Raw genomic sequence first — 23,720 nt, forward strand, 5'->3', positions numbered from 1 at the left:
CAGAGGCAGCACGAGACAGATGGCGGTAAGGAGAGGGGACACGCATGCCACCGTGTGAGTGCATGAAAAAACTCCACAGGACAGTTGTGTGCTCGCCCTGGTTGGCTCTCCTGATGTGTCAAAGGGCGAGTGCCCTGGCTTTTCTCTTCCTTTCCTGTCTTCTTGCTTGCTTGCTTTTGCCACACCCTGCTGTGCTCAGGGCTTACTTCTGGCTCAGCGCTCAGGGATCACTCCTAGCGTGGCTCAGGGGACCACATGGGATGCCAGGATTAAACCCAGGTCAGCCATTTGCCAGGCTAATGCCCTTCCCACTGCCCTATGGCTTGGTCCCTGTGATTGTGTTTTTAATATACTATTAGTTCATTTTTGGGGCTGGAGCAATAGAGCAGTGTGTAGGGCATTTGCCTTGCATTTGATTCCCAACATCCCATATGGTCCCCTGAGCACCGCCAGGGATAATTCCTGAGTTCAGAGCCAGGAGTAAACCCATGTGCATTGCCAGGTGTGACCCAAAAAGCAAAAAAAATTTAAAAATATTAGTTCATCTTTATTCCATTTATTTCTGGTCTGGGGGCCACACCTGTTGGTGCTCAGGGCTTACTCTTGGCTCTGTGCTCAGGGATAACTCCCAGCAGGCTCATGGGCATCATACATGGATCAAATTCAGACCCCACCCAAACGAAACAAAGCACTGGCACCGGAGCAATAGTACAGCCAGTAGGACACTTGCCTTGCATGCGGCCAGCCCAGGTCCCATCCCTGGCACTTCATAGGGTCCCCAGAAACTGCCAGAAGTTATCCCTGAGTACAGAGGCAGGAATAAGCCCTGAGCATTGCTAGAGCCCCAATCCCCCCAAAATCAATGAATTTGAGGATCTTCCATGAGCAAGGCAGGAGCCTTCTCCCCCAGCCCCATTTCCAGTTCTTTTAGGAGCCTTTCAGGAAGCAGGGAGATATTCAATAGCGAAAAGTATATTTTGTGATGAGGGAGCCTGAGTTGCATCCCCAGCCCAACCTGGTCCTCGGATACCACGAAGAGCAGCCCCCAAACACTGAGACATAAGTAGCCCCTGAGCAACACTGGGTATGCCCCCCCTCAAAAAAAAAGTATTCCTGTTGGAACAGGTGATTGTGCCTGGGTGGAGAAGGATGGAACAGGACCACAGAACCTGATTCCCCCGTGGAACAGGACATCCATGATTAATTCATGCCCTTGGGAGCTCTGCATCTGTGAGAGGCCCATGGATTGTGGGCAGGGGGGCTGTGTGCTGAGCTGGGGGTGTGCGAGAGGCAGTAAAAGCCCAGGGAGCAAAGGCAGCGTGGGGTGGGGAGAGGGTAAGAGTTCAGGGACCCTCTCGGCCCAGAGCTCTGGCTTCTATAGAAAGTCTCACACCTCTACATGACACCATCAGGAAGCAGAAGTTCCTGGACAGATGTCCCCAGGCCACCTGAGGGGCCCTGCTTGAAGGGGGGTGCTGAGATGTGAGGCATAGGTGGCCCTCCAGGTAAGAACTTGTATCTGTGATCCTAAAGGGGAACATTGGTGCACGCTCGACCCAGGCTCTGATCCAAGCACTTGGCCTGTGTTAGCTCAGTGACATTTGCCAACAGAGTCCAGAGGGAGTTGAAGGAGGTTGGTGAGGCCCCAGGGGACACTCCCGCAAGCACCTGTCTCTCTCGCGAGAACAGGCCGGGAGAGTGTAAATTGCAGGGATTTGGCCAGGGATGTGGTCCAGGGAGAGCAAGCATGCTCCACAGGTTTAAAGTCTTGGGTTGAACTCCCTGCACCCTAAAATTAGAACATAGCCTGCAGGAGCCGGAGAGACAGCTCCGGGCCGAAGCGCATGTAAAACTGACAGGAGGTCGAGTTCTGAGACTTGGGACGGTCCAGAACTTCTACAACGGACTTCCAAGCATTTTTGGTGTGGGCCCCGCAAACAAAAACTTATCATAAATGCTTAAACTTATCATAAAAGGGAGCGGAGGGAGACTCTGGGAAAAGGATGGGTGAGGAGGTCAAAGAATTCCTCTTTCAAAGCAGACAGTTGTCTGGGAGAAGAGGGGGGATGGACAGCGGGTGACCTCACTCATTCAACTGGACTGGGGGGCTGAACCCGCCAGGCGCTGACCTCAGACCCCTGCGGGGGGTAGGGGTGGGGTCCGGATGGGGCGAGGTCATTGCGGGGAAGGGCCTTGGGGACCAGGTGCTGGAATGACGCATCTGGGGACACGGAGGGGATGAAGACCCCCCCAGGAAGGTGTCCTGGTGCCTCCTGATTTTCAGTTCTCCATTTAAGATGCGCAGGAGGACTTGGGTCGGAGAGGCGCCAGGGCGCGGGGCGGTGTGGGGGGGATCCGGATGATAAGAGCGTCCACGACCCTTCGCGGCAGCGCGATTTGCGCAAGGCCGTCACTTCCGGCGGGCGTGATCTGGGCGGGGCCTGGGCGGGGCGGGGCCGCGGGGTGAGGGGCGGGGCGGGGCCGCGGGGTGAGGGGCCGTGCGGGGGCGGCGCGGGATGCTGGGAGCTCAGCATCACCGCGTCGGGGAACTCCATCCCCCTCCGCGTTTTTCATCTGCTCTCTGGGCCCGCATCCGGGAGGTGGGCTTGTGTTTCCGAGGACCCCAGGAAGCGTCCCTGTCCTCCTGCGTGTGAGACCCATCCTGGGGGGAGTCGTAATGCCCAAGGCGTGGGGTCAGGCCTGGCTGTCCCCTGGCTTTGCACAGCAACGCCGCCGGGTCGGGTCATTCTTATATTTGTTTGTGTAGGATTTGTGTAGTTGTTTGCTTTGGGGGCCACCAACTGTTCCAGCGCTACTCCCAGCACAGTGCTTGGGGGGTCCCTCCCCGCGGTGCCCGGGACGGAACGCACAGTGCGCCTCGGAGCCGTTGCACTGATCCCTTTGCGCCTGGACGGGCTATCAGGGCTATTCGGGGAGACTGAGGAACGTCCGTCCAAGACAGCCGGGGTTTCCACCAAGAATAGTTCAGAAAATGCGAAGGCGGCCTTGAAGGACGAGGGGGAGGGGGGGTGAGTAGACGTGGGCCACTAGCCAGGGTCCTGATGAGCTGAGTCAGGCCCCGGGCTGGCACTCGCCAGCTGCTGTGGGTTTGTATCCTCGGTGCCCTGCGGAGAGGCCCAGAGAGGCTCGCGGACACCTTGGTAGAGCGGCATCGCCAGCTCCTGCCTTCTGACTCAGCCTGCCCAGTGCTCCTCCTTCTGGGAGCATCCTCAGCCACAGGGGCTTGTGTCCATGTGGGGTGACGTGCGGGGGGGGTGTTCTATTCATTAGAGGGGGACCCTGCTAGCATCTTCACGGAACATCAAGGCAACCCAGGGCCTGACCCTCAGTCTTGTGCTCCTGCTTTCCTGTGGGAACTTCTTGGGGCCCCTGAGAGCCTGTTTCCTCTTGCAGGGCCGCCAGAGGAAATGAGCGAGTGGGGAGCGCCGTCAGGAGAGAGGCGGAGCTGGAATCTTTGGCTTCTTCTGACCTCGGAGTCCTGGCCAGATTCCAGATTGCTCTTTAGACTCACTGTCCCCATCTCAGTCACTGACACCTCATTTCCCCCCCTCGCCTGGTTCCAGAAGGGAGAGGGAGCCCAGATTCTGCTGTGTCGGTCAATTGGTGCCCACTGAGTTCCAGTCCCCAATGATCACCGTCTCTCATTACATCGCTGCCGTGACCAGCCTGGCCCCCTCTGGCCACGCAACGCCTTCTCTCTGAACCAAAGCTGCTGGTGATTTTTTGGAAGTTGGGAGCAACGTGGTGGTGTTCAGGGGCTATTCTTTTTTTTTTTTTAACAATGTTTATTTATTTATTTATTTATTTATTTATTTTTTGCTTTTTGGGTCACATCTGACAATGCACAGGGGTTACTCCTGGCTCTGCACTCAGGAATTACCCCTGGCCGTGCTCAGGGGACCATATGGGATGCTGGGATTCGAACCCGGGTCAGCCGCATGCAAGGCAAATGCCCTACCCGCTGTGCTATCACTCCAGCCCCTCAGGGGCTATTCTTGAGGTCACTTTCAGCAGTGCTCAGGCAGCCGGGAGGCACCAGGTATTAACCCCATGCACCCCATATGCAAATATGCTGAGCACATGAGTTCTCCTGAGTGCAGAACCAAGAGTAATTTCTGAGTGTTGCAGGGTCTGGCCTTAGACCCTATATTCTTTTATTATTATTATTTTTTGCTTGATCTGTGAGTCACTGTACTATCTCTGCAGCCCCCTAGACTGATTCTTTCTTTTACATGGGGCTGGGGGTGTTTGGGCCATACCCAGCAGTGCTCAGGGGTTACTCTTAGCTCTGCACTTAGGAATTACTCTTGGCAGTGCTCAGGGGGGAGTGCATATGGGATTCTGGGGATCGAACCTGGGTCAGCTACATGCAAACCAGAGGTCCTACCTGCTGTTCTATTGCTATCCATCCACGCATCCATCCATCTATCCACTCTTCCATCCGTCCTTGCATCCATGTATCGTGCATGCATGCATCCATCCATGCATCCATCCATCTACCCACCAAACCATTTTTACAGTGCATTCTTCACTCTTTATCCCCTACCACCCCTACACCGGAGATCCTAGATCTTTCACTATGATCCCCTATAGGTTCAGTAACTGACTGTGGTATTCATTTTAAAATTGCTTGAGTGATATTTTATTGATGGAAGGGAAAAACCTTTGATTGATTCTCTTTGCTGGCTTGGGGAACCTCGACCCCTTCCTGTTACCCTAATGCCACTTCCCACTCTCCCCCGCTCCCTCTGCTTCAGCTACCCGGTGTCTCAGCCCTTCCCGAGGTAGGTCAGGTACTTTCTGCCCCAGGGCATTGACCTGGCTGTCTCCTCTGCTAGGAACACTCCATCCTCCTCCCAGACTGTGGCAGGCTGGCACCATCTGGTCTTCAGATGTCACCTTCAGTGTCATCCTGGGGCCTTTCCTAAACTCTGAATCAGACCTTCTCCCCAAATCTCCGAGAGCACTTCTTCAGGTCCTCCACATACACACTGCGGGCCGAGAGATAGTACAGTGGGTAATGCACTTGTCTTCTATGAAGTTGACCCAGATTTGATCCCCAGCATCCCATATAGTCCCCCGAGCACTGCCAGGAGTGATTCCAGAGTGCAAAGCCAGAAGAAATCCCTGAGTGTTGCCATGTGTGACTAAAACAAAGCTAAACTAAACTTAAAAAAAATGTTTTGGGGACAGAGAGATAGTATAGTTGGTACGGTGCTTGCCTGACCTGGGTTTGATCCCTGATGCCACGTATGGTTCCCTGAGTCCACCAGGAGTGAATCCTGAGTGCGAGCCAGGAGGTAACCTCTGAGCACTTCCAAGTGTGAAAAAAATACACGCTGCAGCTTGTAATTATTATTTTTCCCCATTAGAAGAAAAGCTATATGAAAGTAAGAGGCTGACTGTGTGTCTAGACAAGCTGTCTTCTTCTTCTTTTTCCCCCTTTTGGGTCACACTTGGCAATTCACAGAGGTTACTCCTGGCTCTGCATTCAGGAATTACTCCTGGGGGTGCTCAGGGGACCATATGGGATGCTGGGAATCAAACCCGGTTTGGCCACATGCAAGGCAAACACCCTACCCGCTGTACTATCGCTCTAGCTCCTATACCCTAACTTTTGAGGATGCTATGCTCCATGACCAAAGGGCCTTTGCAGATGTGATTTAATTAATGATCTAGAGATGGAGAGATTATGCTAGATTATTCCAGTGGGTCTAATGTAGTCATGAAGATCTCTCAACGCAGAAGAGGACAAATGATGCAGTGTGGGAAAGAGTTGATAAGCTACTGATGACTTTGAAGATGGAGGAAGGGGCCAGGAGCCAAGGAATGTGGACAATCTTTTGAAACCAGAAAAGACAAGGAAACATTCTCCCCTGGCGTTTTCAGTAGAAACTCAGTTTTGGAGACACCTGGATTTCAGCCAGTAAGACTCAGTCAGACATCTAACCTGCAGAACGGTAATACAATAAATCGGTGTTATTTAAAACTGCTCCACTTGGACAATGTGTCCCAGAAGCAATTATTTCTGTGAAGAATGAATACAACCATTACTCTTTTTTGTTTGGGGGCTACACCCAGTGGTGCTTAGGGCTTCCTCCTGGATCTGCACTCAGGGTTCACTCCTGGAGGGCTCAGGTGTGCTGGGGATCGTATCCGGGTCAAATGTCCTGCCCGCTGTACTATAGCTATGCCTTTGCCGAGTCACTCTCTAGTCCCAGACACTCTGCCCAACCCTGCTACCTTTCTTCCTCTATCAGTGCTGCTCCTTCTTAAGCTGAACACCGGTGGTCTGAGAGACAGTACAGCGTAGTTGCCCTATGTCCGTGACCCCTGAGCAGAGCCAGATATAGCCCAAACCCCATTCTCCCACCTGCCCCATCCCTGGCCCCAAAAAAAAAAAAATTAGTTGCATGAAGACTAAAATATTAGTTGCATGAAGTCTGAAGAGTCCTTTAAGGGGAGGATGTGTGGGTGGTTCATGGGTATAACAGGGTACGGCTGAAACAGAATATAGATCCTTGACTATGCAGAGGAACACGGAGTCTTAAAGGATAAGGACCCAAATGCAAGCAATATGGCCCCAAACTTGACCCTTCTTGTGACTTTTTGGGTCACCTCCGGCGATGTCCATGAGGGACCATATGGGATGCCATGGATGGAACTAGGTTAAACACCCCAGCCCAACTTCTGAGGTTGTTAGCCACAGGCATTTAACTCTCAACTTCTTATTTTATTTTTTCGGGGGGACACACCCGGCGTGGGATGCTCAGTTTGACTCTGCACCCAGGAATTACTCCTGGCGGTGCTGAGGAGTCGGGGAACCCTATGGGACACTAGAAATTGAACCCGGGTCAGTCGCGTGCGAGGCAAACGCCCTCCCCGCTGCACTGACCCGGGCTATCACTCCCGCCCGACCCTCAGTTCCTTAAAGGTTTTTGAATGAATTTTCATTCATTCGGTGTGCATGGCAGGTAACGGCTAACGGTTCACCAACTCTTCCAGGCACTGATAAAGCCAGCGGTGCACGTGAGACAGGCCCTTGCTTTGGGAAGATCTAGAGGGAGCGAGGCGGACCCAAAGAGGCAAGCCAAAGAACCGGGAAGCCAGACGGCTGAAATCCTTCCAGGCTCGCGAGTCCGAAAGGGGTCGGGCCGGGAGGGCCGGCGGGGATGGAGGCTCAGCCTCGCGGCCCGCCCTAGGCCCCGCCCCCTATTTTGCATGCATCTTCTGATTGGTGCCCGGCGACTGACCCCACCCCTCGGAGCGTCTCCGGGGAAGCGCGGGGCGGACCCGGCCGAGCCGCGGCCGAGGCTCGGGGGGTGGCCGGGCGGGCGGGCGGGCGGGGGGCGGCGCGGGCCGGAGCCGGGCAGGGGGCGCCCGCCGCGGTGCCCGCGCGCTGCTCGCGCCCCAGCCCTGCCGCGGGCCTGCTTCCTCCAGGCGCACCGTCCCCGCCCCTCCACCCTTTGTGCCGCCGACCGTCCGGTGCCCCCCCGCCCCCCCCCCCCCCGGCTCCGCGGGACCCCGGCGGGGCCGGCCCGCGGCTGCCCGCCAGCCCCGGCGTGGGCGCGGCCCGGGCGGCCCATGGCGAGAGGGCAGCGCGGGGACCGGGCCGCTGCAGCCGGAGCCCGCCGCGCCGGACGCCCGGGCCGCCTCCGCCGCATTGTCCCGGGCCGCGCGCCCCAGCCCTGAGCCGCGCCGCCCGAGGGGCGATGCGGAGAGCCGCCGCGATGGAGGACTTCGTGGACGAGGAGGAGCCTTGGTACGACCAGCAGGACCTGGAGCACGGTGAGCGCGGGCGCGGGGGGCGTCCCGTGACCCCTGGTCATTGTCGGGCGATCGCGCCCGGGAAAGGGGCTGCTGGAACCCGGCGGCGCGCCGCCCCCCACGCCCGAGGGCCGGGCGCCTGGAGAATGGGGGCGCTGCCCGGGAGGGACCTGCCCAAACCCGGGGTGCGTGTGTCCCCGCACTTCACCCGGCTCGCTCGCCTCATCTTTAAGCCACCTTGGCATTGTCCCGCCCGGGCGATCTGCGGGAGGCGGCTGGAGGCCGCGAGGCAGCTCCTTGGTTGTGGCCCACTGGGGTGGGAGCGGGGTGCAGAGGAAGGGACACCCCCCCCGCCCCACCCCCGCTTCCCAGGCCCGCACTGCTCCTCCTCCCTGCCAGGATGCCTGAAGTCCCAGAAAGTTTCCCAACTCCGTTCCCCTGTCCCCTGGGGGCGGTAGGGAAGTGGGGCTGCAGGGACCTGCCGCAAAGCCAGCTTGGGAGTCCCCGGGGCCGTCTGGAGGGAGGAGTCCGCCGGCCCTGCCCTCCCTATCCGCATTCCAGTGACCGAGACCTTCTGCGGGTTTTGGCTCTGGGAATTCTGAGCCCAGTGAGAACCTGAGTGGCGCGGGAGGCACCCCCTCATCCCCCCCAGAGGCAGAGCGGCTGCTTCTAGAGGGTCAGAGCTGGTGATGAGTTGGCCAAAGTGACATCAGTCGGGACAGGGGGCGGGGCGGTCAGGACAGGAAGGAGGAGGAGGGTCAGCGCCCCGCCCTGCTGGAGGCTGGACAGGCGGCCAGTGTGCTGGCCTGCCCAAGCCCCTCCTGGCAAGGGCGCAGAGCGTGTCCAGGGGCTAGCGACTACAGCCAGCCAGCAGGCTCAGTGCTGGGGCTCCGGGATTACCCCAAGTGGGCCGGTCCCCTCCGCCCCAGCCCCTCGGCCCCTGCGCTCCAGTAGCTGGGCTGGCTGGTGGCCGCCCGCCTGCGTTGCAGAGAGGCAGAGAGGAAGCTTTGTGCCCTGGGCTGGGCTGGGGGTCCCTCAGACCTGGGCTGGGGGTGCATGGCCAAATCTGTGCTGGAGCTTCATGCCCAATCTTGGGGGCATCTCCTTGGGGTGTACCACTCCCACAAACACCTGTCTGGAGGCCCCGCATGCCCGCTAGACCCTACCAGCCCTCACCCTGGTGGGCCTGTCTCTGAAAGGGGGAAGTTGGTAAGCGGGCCGGGCGGGCTTCATGGAGGAGGGGGCCTGGAGGAGCCTGGGGAAGCTGAGTTCCCGTGGAGAGGGCCTCCTGAGGCCGATGCTGGTAGCATGGCAGCCTTTCACATTGAGTCTCTGGCACCATGCCCAGCCCAGATGTGGCAGGAAGGAGCTGGGAGGGGGGATGGAACTGATGAAGGGGGAGGGGAAGATCTGCAGCATCTGAAGAGGATGAGATGAGGGCGTGCATCCCCTCCAGCCTGCTGAGCTGAGGCCCCGCCCCCGCCCCCCACCCTGGGGGTCCGGGAACAAGGAGGGACACCCCAGAGAAGAAAGTCTCCAAGAAACTGGGCCAGACCAGAGGACTCAGGGAGCCCCTCGTCCCGGGCCCAATTCCCATAAACTGGCGACCCGGCCTGGAGTGCCGGATGAAGGGGTGATAGGGGTCAAAGGTCAGCCCCATGAGGGGTCTGGTGCCTGCAGCCCCTTCACACTGCAGGCTCCCCAGATATCTGCCCGGCTGCCCACCAGCCTGGCCTTCACACCTTCCTGCTGCCCTGCGGCCAGGCACAGCTGCTGGGCCACCCACATCCCGTTTGACCTCCACGCTGTCCCGTCCCCGCCGAGGGAGGCCCCTGGGAGCAGTAAAGTGCCTGATTCTTGCTGGGTTCCCAGTGCCCAAAACAGAAAAATCGAAAACTCCTTCTGTTCCGTTCCCCATCCCTGACGCCCTGGGCCCAGGCAGGCGGCCCTGGGGTCACCTCTTTGCAGGCCGAGGTGACTGCTGGCCCCAGAGTCGAGGTCCTGTGGGTCTGCAGTCTCAGTCTGGTGGGGGGAAGCTCTCTCCTGCTCCATTCCTGTCCCCGGTCCCCTGCCCATCCCTCGCTCTGGAACCTCGGGGTTCCACCCCGCCGGCCCCCAGGGGCCAGAGGGGTTTCGCTTTCTTTTTTTTTTTTTTGCTTTTTGGGTCACACCCAGCGATGCTCAGGGGTTACTCCTGGCTTTGCACTCAGGAATTGCTCCTGACAGTGCTTGGGGGACCCTATGGGATGCCGGGGATCGAACCCGGGTCGGCCGTGTGCAAGGCAAACGCCCTACCCGCTGTGCTATCGCTCCGGCCTGGGTTTTCGCTTTCTTTCCAAAGACGTTCTCTTGTGTCCTCAGCCTCTGGGGTTCTGTGCCTCAGTGGCACCAGCAGTGACGGAGAGCAGAGTTGGGGCCTGAGCGATAGTACTGTGACTAGGGCGCTGGCCGTGCACGCGGCTGACCTCAGTATCTGAGTCCCCTGAGCCCGCCAGAAGGGATCCCTGAGCTAAGACCAAGCAGAATCAGCCAAGCTCTGAAGGTGGGAGGGTAGAAGATGCCAGAAAACTTCGGGGCTTGCTGGGGCCGCAGAGATAGTAGAGTGGAAAAAGCGCTTGGCCCGGGTTTGATCCCTGCCACCCCATATTCATCCCTGAGCCCCCCAGTGAGCCCCCCTAAAGTTAAAATAAAGCGGGGTGGGGGGGCTGGAGCGATAGTCCAGTGGGGAGGGCATTTACCTTGCATGCAGACGACCCAGGTTCGATCCCAGCATCCCCTAAGGTCCCCCAAGCAGGGCCAGGAGTGAGTCCTGAGCCTGAGCACTGCTGGGTGTGGCTGACCGCTCCGGGGCCGGCTCAGACAGCTCCGTTCCCAGTGTGACCTTTCTAGATTATCCGCGTCACACTGGGTATCACTCTGACTTCTGCTTCCAGTTTGGCCAGCTTCCTGTTCTGTTCCCACAGGGCCTTCCCAACCCTCTGGTCCCCCTCCTGGGGGCCACCACCATGTTCCCTGCATTCGGGCCACGCGGTCCCTTGCTCTGGAGTTTTTTTTGTTTTGGGTCACACCTGGCGATGTACAGGGGTTACTCCTGGCTCTGCACTCAGGAATTACTCCTGGTGGTGCTCAGGGGACCATATGGGGATGCTGGGATTTGAACCGCGTTGGGTCGGCCACGTGCAAGCCAAATGCCCTACCCGCTGTGCTATTGCTCCAGCCCTGCTCTGGAGTTTCTGGATTTCTGTCCTCGGGATCCCTCCTGGCCGCTTGGAGAAGCTGAGCTGGCGATGTCCTCTGCAGCCTGCAGCGCGCTCACGTTTCCGCCCCGCCTGGGACCCTCCCCTTTGCAGGGACAGCTCCTGGTGACTCACTGCCAGCGGGGAACACACAGATGCTGGCCTGGAAGGAAGAGCAGGAAGTTGTTTATTTTTGTATTTATTTTGCCCAGGGGGCCGGGATCGAACCCAGGGCCTGATGCTTGCAAGGCTCTGCCCTGAGCCACCTTCTTCCCCCTCGGAGAGCGCGGTATGCTCGGACTCGCTTCCCTCGGCCTCTGACCTTAGAGTCCAGTGAAGTCGCAGCGGGGGGCCGGTTCTCCGATGCCCACATTGCCCCCTGTGTTCCTCCTGCCTTACTCACTTGGGCCTGGATTTCTTTTTTTTTTTTTTTTTAAGCGGGGTGGGGGTGGGGAGACAGTACACCCAGCATCGCTCAGGGCTTACTCCTGGCTCTGTGCTCTGTGCACCACTCCTGGTGGTGCTCAAGGGAGCCTCTGGGATGCTGGGGGTAGAACCCGGCTCGGCCGAGTGCAAGGCCAGCGCCTGGGTTTCCTGAGAGGGTTTGGGGATGAGCCCGTGGTCTGCTTCCCAGTATAGGAACAGGATGACGGTGCGGCCCCCACATTGTGAAGTAGGGGGTGGGCTCGCTAGTACTGCAGCCTGAAGGGCACCAAGGGGGCCGGAGCGGTCAGAACAGCGAAGGTACTGACCTTGCAGGCTGCTGACCTGAGTCCAATCCCTGGCACCTCATATGGTCCCCTGGAAGCCCACCAGGAGTGAACCCTGAGCACTGCCAGTGTGGCCCCCAAAACACACACACACACACACACACACACACACACACACACGCTCCAGGTGTCACCGCAGCAGGCAGACACCCCCGTACTTGCCAGTGGTGACTTTGTCAGTGAACCCACATCATCCCCACATTGTGTCTTGTGAGCGGGGTGTTAACTAACTAGTTTTTCTTGGCAGCATCCCCAGAAAGCTAATTGCTCAGGGCTAGAGATTATTGTCTAGGACTAGGATTTTTATACATGACCATGGTAAGTCTTTGTAGAAGCAACTTTTACTTTTGTTTTTGAGCCACACCTGGCAGTGCTCAGGGCTTACTCTTGATTCTGCACTCAGAAATCACTCCTGGTGGTGCTCTGGGGACCGTATGGATGCCGGGGATTGAACACAGGTCGGCCGCGTGCCAGGCAAACACCCTCCAGCCCTGGAAGGGCAACTTTTCATTTTGTTTTGGGGCCACATCTGGCAAAACTCAGGGCTTACTCCTGGCTCTGCACTCAGGAATTACTCCTGGCGGTGCTTGGGGGACCCTATGGGATGCCGGGGATCGAACCCGGGTCGGCTGCGTGCAAGGCAAACGCCCTCCCCGCTGTGCTATCGCTCCGGCCCCAAGGAGGTGACTTTTTAAAAGAAATGTTTGAGCACACCTGGCAGGACCCAGGGCTTACCCCTAGCAGGGCTGGGAGGCCCAACCATATGGATAAAGGGGGTCGCACCCGGTTGGCCGCATGCAGGGCAATTGTCGTCGTACTGGCTGTACTATCACCCCGCCCTGGAGAAGCAGCTATTCTTTTCTTGTTGTTGTTGTTGTGTTTTGGGGGCCGCACCCGGTGGTCCTCAGGGCTTACTTACTCCTGACTCTGTACTCAGGGATCACTCCTGGCAGGATTCGAGGGACCGTATGTTGGTATGTGGTGCCAGGGGTCAAATCAGGGCCAGCCACAAGCAAGAGACCACCCTGCTCCCCCAGGACTGTGGCTTGGCCCTCTGTCTGCAGTGAACCTCTCCTTGCTCCCGAGAGCAGCGTGGGGATTCGTCCGAAGGCATCTGGGTAAAGGGCCGCCCTCTGGGGGTACATCAGCCCCCCAGCCCGCAGGCTCCACTCTGCTTCTTTCAGAAGCTGACGCCAGCTTTTGTGCTGGCTGGGAGGTCAGCTCGAACCCTGTAGCTTTCATAAGACCAGATGAGTTGTGCCCACGGCATCCGCCACCCCTGAAAGAAACCGGGTTCAGGGGCCGGAGAGACAGTACGGTGGTGAGGCACTTGCACAGGGCATTTCTCTGGCTCTGTAGATGGTCCCCCGAGCATCGCCAGGAGTGATCGCTGAGCCCAGCTGGGTATGGCCCAAAGAAACCAAGAACAGGGGCGGAAGAGCCAGTCCAGGGGTTAAGGCACTTGCCTTGTGTGGGGGACCCTGTTTGAGTCCTTAGTGTTAAATGCGATCCCTGGGGCTGGAGCGATAGCACAGCGGGTAGGGCATTTGCCTTGCACGTGGCCGACCTGGGTTCGATTCCCAGCATCCCATATGGTCCCCTGAGCACCGCCAGGAGTGATTCCTGAGTGCAAAGCCAGGAGTAGCCCCTGAGCATCGCCAGGTGTGACCCAAAAAGCAAAATAAATAAATAAATAAATAAATAAATGCGATCCCTGAGTGCAGAGCCAGAAGCCAGCCCTGGGTACCGCCAGGTGTGACCCTGAACAAAACAAGCAAGCAAAGAAATGTGATAGTTTTAGGCTTTTTTTTCTCTCTCTCCCTCTCCCCTACCCTGCATGTGTGTGTGTGTGTGTGTGTGTTTATTAGACATGAGCTTAGTTCTCATCCACATTGACTTTCTGTAGATTTTTGAAAGTGACAACGGGCGCATAGGTAAATCCATGTATAACGTTTGTTTGGTGAATCTTCATCTTCGTTCCACTTTCTGGGCAAACGCACATGGGTTCGGTCTGGGACATTCCTTTTTCCTTATTCCTTTGGCCAATGCACACACCAGGGGTGCCCGTCTCCTTCATGGCAAACTTCCGGGTCCCCGTGAGCAGCCAGGTGCGCGCTTCCTGAAGCCCGATCCGTGGGTGAGCTTGTGGGTGTTGTTGGCGAATTCTCGGGGCTCCACCTCACGCTGGCGGAGCGACCCTTCTCGCCGCCTTGGCCGGGACCACTCTGCCCGCCCGGGAGTGAAAGGAAGCCAGGTTCCCCCTTGAACGCATGTTTCTCTTTCTCTCCTCTCACAGAGATCTAATGTCTCTAAATTTCTTGAACTAAAAACTAATTTGTCTGGGGCTGGAGTGATAGCACAGCGGGTAGGGCTTTTGCCTTGCATGCGGCCGACCCGGGTTCGATTCCCAGCATCCCATATGGTCCCCCAGCACCGCCAGGAGTAATTCCTGAGTGCAGAGCCAGAAGTAACTCCTGTGCATCGCCGGGTGTGACCCAGAAAGCAAAAAATTTAAAAAAAAATTAAAAAAACTAATTTGTCTGGCTGAAAAAAAAAGAAAAAAGAAAAGAAAGAAACCAGAATTGGGCTGGAAGATAGTAGAATAGGGGCTGGAGCGATAGTCCAGCGGGGAGGGTGTTTGCCTTGCACGCAGCTGACTCGGGTTTGATCCCCAGCAGCCCATAGGGTCCCCTGAGCACCGCCAGGAGTGATTCCTGAAAACAGAGCCAGGAGTAAGCCCTGAGCGTTGCCAGGTGTGACCCCCAAAAGCCAAAAATTCGATAGCAGAATGGGGTGGAACACAATCTCTGTACACCCAATTCACCCCGAAGTTGCTGTTGAGGAAACTTGGGTCCTTTTTCAGGGGTTCGGGGAACAGTTTGGGACACATCCTGCTGGCCTCAGTCCTGGCTCTGGTGCTGGGAATCCAACCAAGGTCAACCGCTTGCAAGGCAAATGCTTTACCTACTATACCATCTTTCCGCTCCCTGGTTTCAGTTTTTTGGGGGAGGGCTGGGGTGGGTCCCACACCTTTGGTCCTCAGAACTTAGTCCTGGCTCTCTGCACACAAGGACCACTCCTGGCGGGGCTAGGAGGACTCTGGGTGGCTGCATGCAAGACAAACACCTCCCCAGTGTACTGTCACTCTGGCCCCCGATTGCATTTTCTTTTAACTCATTGGTCACTTTATTATTTTTTCTCTTTTTGGGTCACACCTGGCGATGCACAGGGGTCACTCCTGGCTCTGCACTCAGGAATGACTCCTGCTGGTGCTCAGGGGGGACCCTATGGGATGCTGGGGATTGAACCCGGGTTGGCCGCCTGCAGGGCAAATGCCCTCCTGCTGGACTATCGCTCTTGCCCCCCCGATTGCATTTTCAACAGAGATAAAAATGAAAACAGGGACTGGAGTGATAGCACAGCGGGGAGGGCGTTTGCCTTGCACGCGGCCAACCCAGATTCAATTTCCAGCATCCCATAGGGTCCCCTGAGCACCGCCAGGAGTCATTCCTGAGTGCAGAGCCAGGAGTAACCCCTGTGCATCGCCGGGTGTGACCCAAAAAGCAAAAAAATTTTAAAAAAAGCCCCTAAACATTCACCCGTGGGCTGAAGGTCGTCCAGCAGTAGGGCCGCCTGATGCGGCGCGCCCTGCTTCAGTCCCCGGCACTGACACGAGCCCCGAGCCCCGCTCTGCCCAAAACCAAACTGAGTGAGGAAAAACGTTCCCTATGGTTGCACGCATTCTGGATTTGGTTTGGTTTGGCGGCCGAGCCAGGGTGCCCAGGGCCACACCTGGCAGTGCCCGGGACCGAATGTGATGCCACATTCGAATCCTGTCACGGCTATAGCCACATACAAGGCAAGTAAGTGCCTCAACCTGTGTTCCCTCACTCTCCATGTCACTCTCTCTCTCCTTCCCGTCCCGCTCCCCCCTCTTTCCTCTCCTTCCCCCTCTCCTTTCCTTTCCTCTTCTCTCCTCCTCTCTCTCTCCTCCCCTCCTCTCCCTTCTCCTCCCCTCCCCTCCCCTCCCCTTCTCTCCCTTCTCCTCCCCTCCCCTCCCCTCTTCTCCCTTCTCCTCCCCTTCCCTCCTCTCCCCTTCCCCTCTCCTCCCCTCCCCTCCCCTCCTCTCCCTTCTCCTCCCCTCCTCTTTCCTCTTCTCCTCCCCTCTCCTCTCCGCTCCTCTCTCTCCCCAGTTTTTGTTTTATTGTCACTGGTGCGGGCCGAGGGATCAGCCTTGCCCAGGTAGAGCGGGGAAAAGCCTCCTGTGGCATTTAGGTGCTGCACTGGGCAAAGGAGCAGGAACGGCGCGGAGGGCGCTTGCCATGTGCAGGCCTGGGTTTGGTCCCCGACGCCCCCTAAGATCCCCTGAACACCTCCAGGAGGGATTCCTGAGCTCAGAGCCAGGACTCAGCCCTAAGCACTGCCTGTCTGGCAACCACAACAACAAGGCAAGGAGTGGGTGGGCCTGGGCATACCCGGGGAAGGAACTGCATCGGAGGGGGTGTGTAGAGTCTGAAGTGAGGGGGGCTCCCTCTGACTTCCTTCCTGGCACCCCCAGACTTGCATTTGGCGGCTGAGCTGGGGAAGACGCTGCTGGAGAGGAACAAAGAGCTGGAGGAGTCCCTGCAGCAGATGTACGCCACCAACGAGGAGCAGGTGCAGGAGATCGAGGTGAGCCCCGGGGGGGGGGCCGGCCTTGCCTGGCGCATTCACAGCCCCCACGGCCGCCCCGGGCCGCCCCCCTGCTACTGTGGTCCTTCCCCGTCCTGCCCCCGAAGTTAGAAGGGAGCCGGGCAGAGAAATTGGCCCCAGCCAGCCCAGAAGGTTGTTTCGGGTCGGGAGGGAGCTCGCGGGAGCGGAGCCTGCGCTTTGCCTGCGGGGCGCCCGGGTTCCGTGCTCAGCCCCGCCAGGTCCTCTGAGCACTGAGCGGGCTGCCAGGCTCTGTGTGCCGGAGCTCCAGAGGGGTAACCTCAAAATGCCATCGGGGGTCAGAGGTCAGAGTGGCGATACAGTGGGGGGTGCTGGCCTCGCCTGCAGCCAACCCGGGTTCCATGCCAGGCACCCCAGAGCGGCCTCTGAGCCCCGTCAGGAGTGGCCCTTTAGCTGAGAGTGGCCCAGACAGTGGGGAGGGCGCTTGCCTCGCATGGCCGCCGACCCTGGTTCGAGATGGGGGGGGGACCATCCCGTAGGGTCCCCCGAGCACTGCCGGAAGTGACCCTGAAGTGCAGAGCCAGCTCGAGCATCCGCGTCCTCCTGGGCATTGCGGGGTGGGACCCCCACAAAAGAGACAAGATGACATGTCCCACCCCCCCCGCCCTCAGTACCTGACCAAGCAGCTGGACACGCTGCGGCACGTGAACGAGCAACACGCCAAGGTGTACGAGCAGCTGGACCTGACGGCGCGCGACCTGGAGCTGACCAACCAGAAGCTGGTGCTGGAGAGTAAGGCCGCCCAGCACAAGATCCAGGGGTGAGGCCGGAGGGAAGGCGGGCCGAAGCCTCCGGGCAGGGTGCGCGAAGGGATGGCAGGTGCCCTGGGAACCGAGAAAGACAGTGGGGAGAGATGGGCAGCAGGGCAGGGGCCGGAGCCATAGTCCAGCCCCAGGAGGGCGCTCGCCTTGCACGTGGCTTACCCGGGTTCAATTCCCGGCATTCCATACGGTTCCCCCGAGCACTGCCAGGGGAGCGCGGAGCCAGGAGTAAGCCTAGAGCACTGCTGGGACTGCTCGGTGCGGGCGAAAACACGAAATTTTAAAAAGAAGGGGCTTGGGGCTGGAGTGACAGCACAGCGGGGAGGGAGTTTGCCTTTCACGCGGCCGACCCAGGTTCGATTCTCATCATCCCATATGGTCCCCTGAGCACCGCCAGGGGTGATTCTTGAGTGCAGAGCCAGGAGTAACCCTTGTGCATTGCTGGGTGTGACCAAAAAAGAAAAACAAAAATAAATTAAAAAGAAGGGGATTGAGGGGCTGGAGCGATAGCACAGCAGGGAGGGCTTTTGCCTTACATGCGGCCAACCCGGGTTCGATTCCCAGCATCCCATAGGTCCCCCAGGCACCCCCATGAGTGATTCCTGGGTGCAGAGCCAGGAGTAACCCCTGTGCATCGCTGGGTGTGACCCAAAAAGCAAAAACTAAATAAATAAATAAATAAAAGAAGGGGATTGATCAATAGCACAGCTGGGAGTCCATTTGCCTTGCACGCGGCCGACCCGGGTTCGATTCCCAGCATCCCATAGGTCCCCCGAGCACCCCCAGGAGTTATTCCTGAGTGCAGAGCCAGGAGTAACTCCTGTGCATCGCCGGGTGTGACCCAGAAAAAGAAAAAATTAAAAAGAGAAAAGGGAGGAGGCAGCAGGGCCCCGGGGTAGAGGCAGGGGGAGAGGCTGGACCCCACCGGGCATCGAGGTCGCCCCTCTGTCCCCGCACCCTGCGCTCTGGGCCTCCCCCGATGTCCCTCCCGTGGCCCCGCAGGCTGACGGAGACAGTGGAGCGTCTGCAGCCGCAGGTGGAGGAGCTGCAGGCCCAGGTGGAGCAGCTGCGGGGGCTGGAGCAGCTGCGGGCCCACCGGGACAAGCGCAGCCGCCGCCGCACCATCCACACGTTCCCCTGCCTCAAGGAGCTGTGCACCAGCCCCCGGTAGGTGGCGCCCGCCCCCGCGGCCCGGTCGTGGGGGGGGGGTGGGGGGGGGCGCGTGGGGGCCAGCCAGGGGGGCTGAGTCAGGGACCTCTTGGGCCCGTCACAGTCCCCGGTATATGCAGAGCCTGGGCCCCTGGCCCTCACAGCCGCGCTGCCCGTGCCCGGTGCTGGGAACCACCGTGTGCCGCGGGAGACGCTGGAGGGGCGGGACCGGGGTCCGGGGGTCCCGGGGTCCCAGGCTCAGCGCGCCAGAACTCCAGCTCCCGGCTCCGTGCCCCGCACCCAGGGCACTGCCAGGAACTCAAGTCCCAAGTCCTGCGGCCGGAGCGATAGGGCAGCACGGAGGGCCCTTGTCTTACACGCGGCCCACCCAGGTTCGACCCCCGGCTCCCCATATGTTCCCCTGAGCACAGAGCCAGGAGTCAGCCCTGAGCATCGCGGGCTGTGGCCCTCCACAAAGAAACAAACTCCCAGGCCCAGAGTCGGTGCTAGCCCAAGTACTTCCAGACAAACAAACTCGCCCCCCCCCCAAAGTGCGCTGTCACGGCAAACCCACGTGGTGTGTTTTATTGTCCCCGCGCGCTTCTCAGAGGAGGAAATTGAAACTCCGACATCGGGCGGCTGGTCAGAGGTCACGGGGTCAGGAGGGCAGAACTGACCCAGTTCCCGTTTTGGGTTCCCCTTCAGCCCTAAGGGGCACCAGCAGGAGGGACCCCTGAGCACTGCCGGGTGTGGCCCCTGAGCACTGCCGGGTGTGGCCCCGCCCCGCCCCACCCCGCCCCAGCGGAAGCACTGAGGAATTCCCAGTGTGTATTTAGTGGGTGTCAGCACTGCACCGGCCCTGCGCAGAGTAATCAAATGTGGTCAACAGGAGGGCGGGCGGGGCAGGAAAGTGGCCGGGCCAGAGGCGGTACCACGTGGCAGGGGACTAGGAGAAGGGCGGGAGCTGGACGGGAGTCCGGGGGGTGCTGCAGGTTGCCCGAATCAGGGGAAGAGTCTGGGGGAGACGCCCTCACCTCTCCCCGCCTCCACACTCGGCCCCCCCCCCAAGGTGCTGACCTCTGGGAGGGAGACTGGACACGGGGCCCAGGACTGGGGAGAACGGGCGCATGCGTGGAAGGGGAGGGGGTCCCCAGACTCCCCGGAGCGTAATTGGAGGGGACGCAGGGGTGTGTGGGGGAGGGTGCTCGGGGACCCCGCCCTGCCCACGGCGCACGCTCCCCGCAGGTGCGAGGACACGCTGCGCCTCCACAGCTCGTCCCTGGAGCTGGGCCCGCGGCCGCTGGAGCAGGAGAACGAGCGGCTGCAGGCGCTGGTGGGCGCGCTGCGGGCGCAGGTGGGCCAGGAGCGGCAGCGGCGCGAGCGCTCGGAGCGCGAGTTCGCGGCGGTGCTGGCCGAGGCGGCCGAGCTGGAGCAGCGGCTGTGCGCGCTGGAGGGCTGCCGCCTGCGCGTGCAGGAGCTGGAGGCCGAGCTGCTGGAGCTGCAGCAGATGAAGCAGACCAAGACCTACCTGCTGGGCCGCGACGACCACCTGGCCGAGGCCCTGCTGGCGCCGCTCACGCAGGCGCCCGAGGCCGACGACCCGCAGCCCGGCAGCGGGGAGGACTCGGGCATCCAGGACTGCGCGGCCGCGTCGCCGGCCACGTCGCCGGGCCACAGCGTGCGCAAGAGCTGCAGCGACACGGCACTCGATGCCATGGTGGCCGGGGACCCGGCCGGCCGCCACGCCGCCAGCCTCACGCTGCACGCGCAGGGCGTGCGCCGGCGCGGCATGTCCATCCTGCGCGAGGTGGACGAGCAGTACCACGCGCTGCTGGACAAGTACGAGGAGCTGCTGGCCAAGTGCCGGCCGCGCGGCGCGGGGGTGCGGCACGCCGGCGTGCAGACCTCGCGGCCCGTGTCCCGCGACAGCTCCTGGCGGGACCTGCTGGCCGGCGACGATGGCCAGGGCGAGGCGCGGGCCGAGAAGAGCCTGAGCCAGCACGTGGAGGCGGTGGACAAGCGGCTGGAGCAGAGCCAGCCCGAGTACAAGGCGCTGTTCAAGGAGATCTTCTCGCGCATCCAGAAGACCAAGGCGGACATCAGTGCCACCAAGGCCAAGGCGCACAACGGCAAGTGACGCGCGGCCCCGGCCCCACCTCCCCGGCCAGCCCGAGGCCTAGGGTTCGCGCAGATGGAGGCCGGTGGTGGCCGCCCCGATCCTGGGGTGGGGAGAGGCAGCTCCCTGCTGACCCTGGTGGGGGGGGGTTGCTGGGAGCGCCACCGCCACTCCTGCCTCCCGGGACCCCCCACCCCCACATGCTGCCACAGCCTTCGGGCAGAGATCTGAGGTTCAAAGCCAAATGTCCCCCCTCGGCAGGAGCCCCGCCCCCACTTCCTGACCCCAGCCCTGCTCGGGGCCCTGTGAGGTGACTTCCAGAAGACCCTTTGGGGCCCCGCCGGGCTGCGGTTTGCTTTTCTGAGAGATTTGAAAGGCAGAGTCGCCCTGAGCCTCCCTGTCCCCGCACCCAGCCCTGCCACAACTGGAAACACTTGAAGGGGGTCTCCAAAAGCCCCCAGACCACCCACTGCTTCTCGGTAGCTGCAATGCACCACCTTCCCCCCGCCCCCCGAAGGGCTGTTCTGCGTGTCACCCCCGCTTCTCTAGGGCTCCGAGCAGATCAGCCAGGCCCTGAGGACCCCCCACCACCACCCGCAGCCCACCCGGACTCTCAGCCCACAGATCTGTAGCCAGTCATAGAGGGGAGAGAGCCCCTCAACAGCCATACACCAGCCGCCCTGCCCGTTTCCCTCGGGACCAGCCTTCTCGGGTCCCAGCCCCGGAAATGGCCATCGGGGTAGTCAGTCTGCCTCCCGGGGTCCGGGCAGCGGGACCCCCTCCCTCTGTGCGCGGCGCCCGACCCCCCAAGCATGGCCTCTGCCTACCCCCGTCTCAGGGACCATGTCCTCTCGTTCACCCCCACACTGCCGCCGGCCGCCTCTGCCACCCCCACTGCTCCAGGCATGCGTCCCCGGCCAGCGGCCCCCTGTCCCCACCACCACGCCAGGCGACTCGTCATCCTGCTCCCCCACGGAACAGCACCAGGCTGCGGCGGGCACGGGGCCGCGCTCCCTTCCGTCCGTGATCACCCTAACTTTCCGCTTCAGGGGGCCCCACCTGAAACTCAGCTGCCTCAGTGGATCAGCCCTGGCCAGGTTTCAGGAAGTCCAGTACTGCCCAGCGTGCCCAGGTGTCTGGTTCTGCCCCGGGCAGGTCTTTGGCGCGTCCTGCCTCTGCCCGGAGCCCAGGAGGACGCCCTCACGCCTTACTCGTCTCCAGTGGGCGAGGGGGTTTTCTCTCCCCGCCCGACCTCCGTGGAGGCTCCCGGCCCTCCAGGCTGCACTGTGAGCTCAGCTGGCGGCCAGTGCTCGTCCACGCGCCTCGGAACCCTTTGTCCTTCGGAGCTGGGCGGCTCCCAGCCCACCCCCCATGTGTCTCTGTCACCAAGGGTGTGTGTGTGAGGGGGCAGGTGGGGGAAGGGCTCCCGCCTCTGTGCTCCTCCGTTCTGTCGTGCTGGCCAGCGTCACCTTTGGAGTATCCACGAGAGAAATCTATTTACAAATGCTTTATTCTCTTCTTTAATAAAAAACACACCAGTGTTTGCACAGCAGAAACGCTCCTAGAGCCTCTTTCTTTCTTTCTTTCTTTCTTTCTTTCTTTCTTTCTTTCTTTCTTTCTTTCTTTCTTTCTTTCTTTCTTTCTTTTGTAGGGGGGGTCACACCCGGCGATGCTCGGGGGTTCCTCCTGCCTCTGCACTCAGGAATCACTCCTGGCCGTGCTGGGGGACCCTATGGGATGCCGGGGACCCAACCCAGGTCGGGTGCGTGCAAGGCAAATGCCCTCCCCGCTGTGTTATTGCTCCAGCCCCGGTGGGGTCCCTTTCACCTCCGTGCACCCCCTCACCTGGCACCGGAGGGGAAGTTGGGGGCCCCTCAGTGTCTGCCCTTCACTTCCCCAGAACTAGCAGCCAAGATGCTCAGTTTTATCACTCGCCTCGCACACAGCCGGCCCGGGTTCGATCCCCGGCACCCTGTATGGTCTTCTTCACCCTGCCAGGAGTGATTCCTGAGTGCAGAGCTAGGAGTCGGCCCTGAGCACTGCTGGGTGTGGCACCCCCGAAAATAGACACAAAGGTTCTTGGTGGCCAGGTCTCTGGCTCAAGGGCTGGAAAACAGGCTTTGATCCCCTGCATGTGATCCCTCAGAACTAACCCCCAGCACCGTCAAGTATGCCTGCCGCCCCCCACACCCCCGCAAGGAAAAGGCTCTTGGAATTTTCCATCCAGAGTGAGCGAGTGGCAGACACCGTTCAGGTGGGAACAATGGAAGACTCGGATGAGGTCCCTGCTCCTTTGGGGGTTACACCCTGGTACCGGGAGCCCCCTAAAATAAGAGGAAGTGGAATAACTTAATTAGGGTAGGAAGATTCTATTTCCTAGGCCTCTGCTCAATGAGGGGGACAAAACACATTTTAAGTTCAAACATAATTAGGGGACTAGAGAGATCGTACAGCGGGCAGGTCCCCAAGCCCCACCAGGAGGGATCCCTGAGCACAGAGCCAGGAGTCATCCCTGAGCACTGCCAGATGTGGCTAAAAACCCATTATTATTATTAATTTATTTGTTTTTGGCCTCTTGGGTCACACCTGGCGATGCACAGGGGTTACTCCTGGCTCTGCACTCAGGAACCACCCCTGGTGGTGCTCATATGGGATGCTGGGAATCGAATCCAGGTCGGCCACGTGCAAGGCAAATGCCCTACCCGCTGTGCTATCGCTCCAGCCCCTCCTCTTTATTTTTAAATTAATAATAATAGGGGCTGGAGTGATAGTACAGCGGGTAGGGCAGTTTGCCTTGCATGCAGCTGACCCGGATTTGATTCCCAGCATCCCATATGGTTCCCTGAGCACCTCCAGGGGTGGTTCCTGAGTGCACAGCCAGGAGTAATCCCTGTGCATCGCCAAGTGTGACCCAAAAAGCAAAAAAATAAATTAATTAAATAAATAAAGAGGAGGGGCTGAAGCAATAGCACAGGGGATAGGGCGTTTGCCTTGCACGCGACCAACCCGGGTTCGAGTCCCAGCATCCCACATGGTTCCTTGAGCACCGCCAGGAGTAATTCTTGCCTCTTAACCCCTGAGCATTGCTGGGTGTAATCCCGAAAAAGCCAAAAAAAGTGCATCTGGGCAGCCAGTGGCCTAGTCAGTTTATTTATTGTAGTTTTGGGGCCACACCCAGCGATGCTCAGAG

At 59.7% G+C, this 23,720-nt stretch overlaps 1 protein-coding gene across 1 annotated transcript; it reads left to right on the forward strand.

The window, feature by feature from the left end:
* Positions 1-7,348: 7,348 nt before the first annotated feature.
* On the forward strand, positions 7,349-22,086 carry CDR2L (cerebellar degeneration related protein 2 like). The gene is made up of 6 exons (XM_004615730.2): positions 7,349-7,809; positions 16,353-16,465; positions 17,116-17,264; positions 18,268-18,432; positions 19,660-20,543; positions 21,580-22,086. The coding sequence occupies exons 1-6, from the start codon at positions 7,734-7,736 to the stop codon at positions 21,591-21,593; spliced, it is 1,401 nt and encodes a 466-aa protein (XP_004615787.2). The 5' UTR covers positions 7,349-7,733; the 3' UTR covers positions 21,594-22,086.
* Positions 22,087-23,720: the final 1,634 nt, after the last annotated feature.

Source organism: Sorex araneus, chromosome 3, assembly GCF_027595985.1.
Source record: "Sorex araneus isolate mSorAra2 chromosome 3, mSorAra2.pri, whole genome shotgun sequence".
NCBI lineage: Eukaryota > Metazoa > Chordata > Mammalia > Eulipotyphla > Soricidae > Sorex > Sorex araneus.

Excerpts from the sequence above, each read along its gene's own strand:
- CDR2L (XM_004615730.2), top strand. The coding sequence starts at position 7,734 with ATGCGGAGAGCCGCCGCGATGGAGGACTTCGTGGACGAGGAGGAGCCT. Across the intron at positions 16,466-17,115 it reads AGCAGGTGCAGGAGATCGAG|TACCTGACCAAGCAGCTGGA; the intron begins GTGAGCCCCGGG and ends CCCCGCCCTCAG. Across the intron at positions 18,433-19,659 it reads GAGCTGTGCACCAGCCCCCG|GTGCGAGGACACGCTGCGCC; the intron begins GTAGGTGGCGCC and ends CGCTCCCCGCAG.